Raw genomic sequence first — 6000 nt, forward strand, 5'->3', positions numbered from 1 at the left:
CTTTTTATATTGCCTCAAAAACAAGAAATTTAATGCTAGAATACTATTACCAACTTGGGTAGAAAACTTTTAAAAAAAATGCTTGATTCATACATCAACAAGGCTTTCAGGAAGACAGTTTACAAAAATGAATTTGTTAAATGAAACGGACTGAATATTACACATAATCATCTTCATCAGAAACAAAAGGAAAAGGGAACTTTAATTAAATCAAGGTGCATCAGTACCCTAAACCATTAAGCAAATCAAATTATCAATATGTTCTTGCCACAAAATATCCAATAATTTTACAATATAATTGTTTGGTCCACCATTAAGAAAACCAATCACAATTAATCAACAGTTTCCATGAGAAATTACAAAAGCAATATTCGTGCGACATTACATGGACAATCATTGGTGCCACTTGTAAGAAACCACAAGAATTGTACAGGGATCTAAAGTAGCAATCAATTACTCATTCTCCAAGAAGAGCTCGCCATAGGTGATATCTGCAGCATATTGAATTTTTTTAAAATGATCCACGCCCTGTCAATCAAGTTTTTAACATGCAACATTAGCCACGAGGAAAAAAAATCCAATAGGGGCACATGAATATTTGCATGCCATCTGAACAATATTAAATTGGACCTGAAGCAACATAAGGATACGCTCAAGTCCATAAGTTATCTCCACAGAAACGGGCATCAACTGTATACTTCCAGCCTGGGGCAAAGAAGAATCGCATGTTATGGGACAAAGACTCAAATGAAGGTTCACCAAAAAATGCTAGCTAATGAACTGACCATATGAATCCCACTGAAAAATGTATGGCATAGAAGGGAAAGAATGTAGTTATAATAAAACAAAGTAGTCATTTCTAGCTCATCTTTGAGAGAAGATGTCAAGTATATGTTATTAACCACTTCCTCAATCCATCACAGTAATCTCAAGACAAGCAAATGAACCTGTTGAAAGTAGGTGAATTGTGTGATCTCCATACCGTCCATCCAAACTTCCCATCCTAGCCCCCACGCACCTAGAACCTGGCAATATTGAAGCAGATATTCTGCAGTCAATTTTGTTAATTTTTTATCAATTAGAAGATGATGCAGATAAAGTTGATGCAAAAAAAAGTGATGAAGTATGTTATTGTTTAAAACATCTTAATTTTAGAGAACTTGCAGGGTAAAATTTATGCATGAGAAACCATCATTCTGTAAAATGTATTCATATTGCAATGAAGTTGAAGGCTCACAGATTTATGACAGTATGAAAAACATGCTTAGGACAAGAAATATTATATCCAACACTGCAGATGCTGATGCAGGAGGAGCTTAATAGAAAATAAGTACAGAAGATCAACTATATCAGATAAAACTAAAAGGCATTACCGGACTTTCCCAGTTGTCCTCCACAAAGCGAATATCATGCTCTTTTACATTAATCCCTGTGAAGCAAAAATAAAAATCATAAGACGCTTTTCATTGAAAAGAAAAGGAAATAAGAGTGTCTTGAAAATAAACAATGATGCACTTGGGCATCAATAGACATGACAGAATAAACACCATCCCTCTAAGATAAAAGTAGGCCTTGACTTGTCAAAAGTTTTTCTGATTATCCAGTAACTATTTTTACTACTCCAGCCTCAAATTACTTATTAAAATTAAAAAGAGCAGCAAACTACATATAGGTTTAACCGTTTAGGGAAGAGAATGATGTGACTGACACCAGGGGTACATGTGAGCCACCTGTTGATAAGTAACAAAGCAGAAAATTAACATAGATGAGGAAGTTAGATGAGCTGTCCGAGGAGTTTGATGAACTGTGCAACACTGAAAAATCCATTGCTATGTTAGCAGGATCCAAGAAACCATGTGAACATGCACACCACCAGACTGGCCAATTGAGTTCACAATTTCCCAGATCCTTAAAGGTGTCATAGCTAATACTTTCAACTCCATGACAGATTTTTACTCAAAGGGGACAATAAGCAGCACTTCCTCTTTTCCAGTGCATCCAACAGCTTCTGTAATCAACCTTGTGCTACATTCACAATGGTAGTTTTGAGTTTATTCCCAAGTCCAGTGCAGCTGTTATATTGCCCTTAAGAAAAAATGACAAGAGATCTACTACTGGATGGAACCCCCTAGTTTCTTCACATTTGCTTCATCCATAGTCTTTACAAATTCTCAAAATGCATTCATATAACAAGTTTTCCTAGAAACACCACGGTTTTTCTTAAGTTACCTGAAGTTTTCTAAGAAACACCACATGATCTTTCTTAGTTATCATGGCACTGAGGGAAAATGCAAAGCATATATCAAGGTCATTTCAAATTCTTTCAATGCTAAAGCCATGATTTTGTACACATCTTAGCAGTGAGACAGTTACTTCCAGATTGTTATTTAATAATAGAGCATATTCTATCACAAATATATGTTTCATAGCTGTCATACGGCATACATGATAAAGCATCTACCACCTAAAATACAAGAAATACAAGTTGAATGTACATCTCCAGTGTTAACTTCCTCTTGTTTTGATCAATTTATTTACTGATAGAAAAGAAAATGATATTATGATTAGCATTCTCAGTAAAACCAAACTGAGTAGCATTTTGGAATAGAAGTTTCCCGAGAAACAGGCGTATTGACCCCTATATATGAACTACATTCTTCCAAGAATAGTTGAAAGATTTTCCTCAAAAAAAAAGAAGTGTGCCTATTCCATTGTCTCTCTTGGCAAGAGACCAAGCTCTGTAAGGGCCCTCACTATAGAAGATGGTCTCATAGAAGAGTTTCCAGGTTTGGTCACTTATGGATTCTATTTGGACTGCATATAATGACATGTATGTTAGCAACTAACGCATAGGGAGACATATAATCCACACTTCAGGACCAATACAGGCAACATTAGGTAATGAAATTGGTCATTCAATGCATAGCACACGGCTTTCACCCTCACCAAGTGTTGAGAGGCTCCGAATATAAAGTTCCTGAGAATTTCCTGGGTCGGGCTTTAATATAACCTGCAATTCGCCCAAATAAAAACCAAAAAAAAATGTAGGAATGACAATGAGAAATCACCTAAACATAAACATTAAAAATGTTATGTGAGGACCAGATCAGAAGCTCCAGAAAACAAAACATAGACAAACCTGAAATTGAGTGTGACGTTGAAGCCTATTTGGATTATCCCCATAACGGCTATCATCTGGTCGTACACTAGGTTCTACGTACCTGTCACCATAGCTCTATTAGCATCAGTTTGAGTAGACCAAGAGGTGGTTCTTGAGACAGGTTCAGAAGGTCAATTCAATAACAAAATCAATCTCAACAGCAATAACATTAAACTTCACAGTAAAGCTTAGGTTAAGAAGTTTACAAATTCATTTCTGCAACAGGAATATACAGAAAGAAGAAATAACAGTGTTTTTGAGCTGGTGGATGCTTAGCAAAGAACCAAAATAATCTTCGTAGTTAGTGGTCAGGTAAGGCATCATTATCGTATACAATAGTCACTGAACTCCCTCACAAATTGAAGATAAGCTCTTCAACTGGAGTATATTAGATCAGTAACAATGTTTACCACGTAGCATGGAACAGTTCCACCCTATGAAAGCTAAATCACATCAAAGTGTCATTCCTAGTCCAACACAACTCATAATGGTCAGCATACAACCTACCATGGCCACCCCTCCCTTCCACCAGTGCAGAATACTTAAATGTGTTTGTTATACACCATCATTATGTACATTATATGTGATTTAACAATAAAATCAACAAAAAAATGAAAAGTAAAATAAATAAAAAAGGAAGCAATAAAAACAACCAAAGCAGCAGAAAATAGACAAAAGTACAGAAGATGCATAGGAAATCCCAAATTCAAAAGGAAACAAAGGACACCACGTTGAAATCTTGCAAATGCCTTATCTACTGACAAAGGCAAGATTCAACAAACAAACAAGCAATCATGTCCCCTTTCTTATTGGGAATGGGTAGGACAGGGAAACATGTAGCCAACTTTGTTTTTTTTTTAATTTCAAAATTTTATGTCAAACGCACCCTTTGACACCTGTAAAAAGGCAAAGCGGGCAAAACATACGAGTGGCCAAAGAAGAAAGTACAAAAGGCAAAGTGGGCAAAAAATTCGGGTGGCAAAAGAAGGAAAGAAACACACTTCATTGCATGCAACTAAATGAATAGATGATTAATAAATATAAAACATATAAACCCCTGGTGACAAAAGGCTTAAATACCCCTCAGCACAAAATAATTGCAAGCACGCATGGCAAGCAGAAGAAGATACATGATAGACCTATCATGTAAGAGAACTATCTACACCCCACACTCCCCTCCTCAGTATGATTAAAGGATATTTGTCAAGGAGGATCGAAACAGTAACATGCAACCCAGTGATAGACCTGGTGAACTAAATTCAGATGAAGAGTAATATAAGCAGATGATGCCATCTCAAAATGCCCAGTGTCCTCATGACAGATATCACTGCTGACAAAGAAAAACGACAGTCTCAGTATTGCAGCAAAGAAACTGAAAAAGGTTTTAGAGTCTGTATCAGTAGAATTGAAGGTCATAGAAGAAAACTCCAGTACTGACAGGGAAATGTGCAGGCACTTCGACGGGAGGCATCAACATCACTCTCGTAATAATCATGTGCTCAACATACAATAGATGAATACAAAAGTGCAAAGTATTAACATAGTTTGTGATCAATCATAGATAAAACCAAATTGAACAACAGCAGACTGATATACTCAAGCTAAGCACGATGATCACGTTTAAATCCGTAAGAGCACCCCACGATAGAAGAACATTACCAAGGAGACGCAAATAATCCAAGATAATCACGACCTTTTAAAATCATCAACTAAAGAGGCGTTCTCCTTTCTCAACAACTAACTTAGAAACACGAGCACCAACTAGCAACATCCCTATCCGTGAACGAGAAAAATAAGAGAATTGTTTCAAATCGTCAAAACTAAACTTACGCAACATTCCACGGTTCCGGTCCAAGAACCCTCAGAAACGTCAACGGATTCATGGTTCCTGCTCCCACCTGAACAGCAACCCAAAGTTCAGCACAAGCGTGAAAATAAAAAATGCGGCAAGACACCGAAGACAACGGACTTTCAAAGAAGCTCGAAGAGGTCAACTACCTCTGTGTTGCTGCATTGCATTATAGCACACCCAACCGACGCCCAGTAATCCTAATTCCATCAAGAAACAATAAAAAGACCTTGAAATTCAATCAATTGACAAAGCAAGCAGCGTAGTTACACGACAATGAGATCAGAACAAAACTCTGAACACATAAATCAACGAAGGCATAGACGATAACCAAACCGAGAACCCTAGGCGCGGCTAAAAAAGAAAGAAAAGGAGCATCCAAGAAACGAGATTCGATCAAATTTCGTCGCAGTTTCAAGCTCGCCGACCTGCAACCTTTGGATCGCCTGCTGAAAAGTAGGAGCGGAGGAGGCTAGGGTTTTCGATTTCTCATCCTGCCGAGAGGACGACGAGGACGGCCGAGAGGAATCGGAAGAGAGAGTTCGCGGGGCGGATACTCTGATGCTTCGGTTGGAGAGGAAGAACATAGGGCGCAGATGCATGGAGACGAGGAAGGGGGCGGAGATCGTCTTCGATTGGAGGAAGGAGAGGTGAGGTCGGTGAGGTCGGTGAGGTCTCAGGGAGGAGAGGCCCTTGGGGAGGGCGAGGATGGACATGGTTGGTTGAAAAGAGGTGGTGGAAGGCGGGAGAGGAAGAGAACGATGGCCTATCGGATTGGATTTGCGGGAGTGAAGTGGCCTTTATATAGGGAGTGAAAGTGCGTATTGCGGATGCGTTTGGGTTTGGCACTTAGGAGTCTGGATCGGGTCCGGACCCGAGATGGTCGTCACGCGTGATTCGTGAATTTTTGAACCTGCAACCTCCCAACCCAAGGTGACGTGCATTAGCCTACCAGACAACCGGAGCCCTAGTTGCAAGCGACGAATTTACA

General features: G+C 38.7%; 1 protein-coding gene across 1 annotated transcript in view; it reads right to left on the reverse strand.

Annotated features, from left to right (window-relative positions):
* EDD1 (glycine-tRNA ligase) overlaps nt 1-5782 on the reverse strand; it is a 211065-nt gene extending 205283 nt beyond the window's left edge. Inside the window, exons 1-9 of the mRNA XM_089995743.1 lie at nt 5438-5782; nt 5159-5209; nt 4991-5058; nt 3140-3221; nt 2947-3010; nt 1374-1429; nt 948-1025; nt 631-705; nt 458-528 (exon numbers count right to left, since the gene is read on the reverse strand). Coding sequence (XP_089851869.1) covers nt 458-528; nt 631-705; nt 948-1025; nt 1374-1429; nt 2947-3010; nt 3140-3221; nt 4991-5058; nt 5159-5209; nt 5438-5725 — 833 coding nt within the window. The 5' untranslated portion in view covers nt 5726-5782. The remainder of the gene's footprint in view (nt 1-457; nt 529-630; nt 706-947; nt 1026-1373; nt 1430-2946; nt 3011-3139; nt 3222-4990; nt 5059-5158; nt 5210-5437) is intronic.
* Nucleotides 5783-6000: the final 218 nt, after the last annotated feature.

This window comes from Nuphar pumila, chromosome 2 (assembly GCF_984573655.1).
Source record: "Nuphar pumila chromosome 2, dmNupPumi1.hap1.1, whole genome shotgun sequence".
Lineage (NCBI taxonomy): Eukaryota > Viridiplantae > Streptophyta > Magnoliopsida > Nymphaeales > Nymphaeaceae > Nuphar > Nuphar pumila.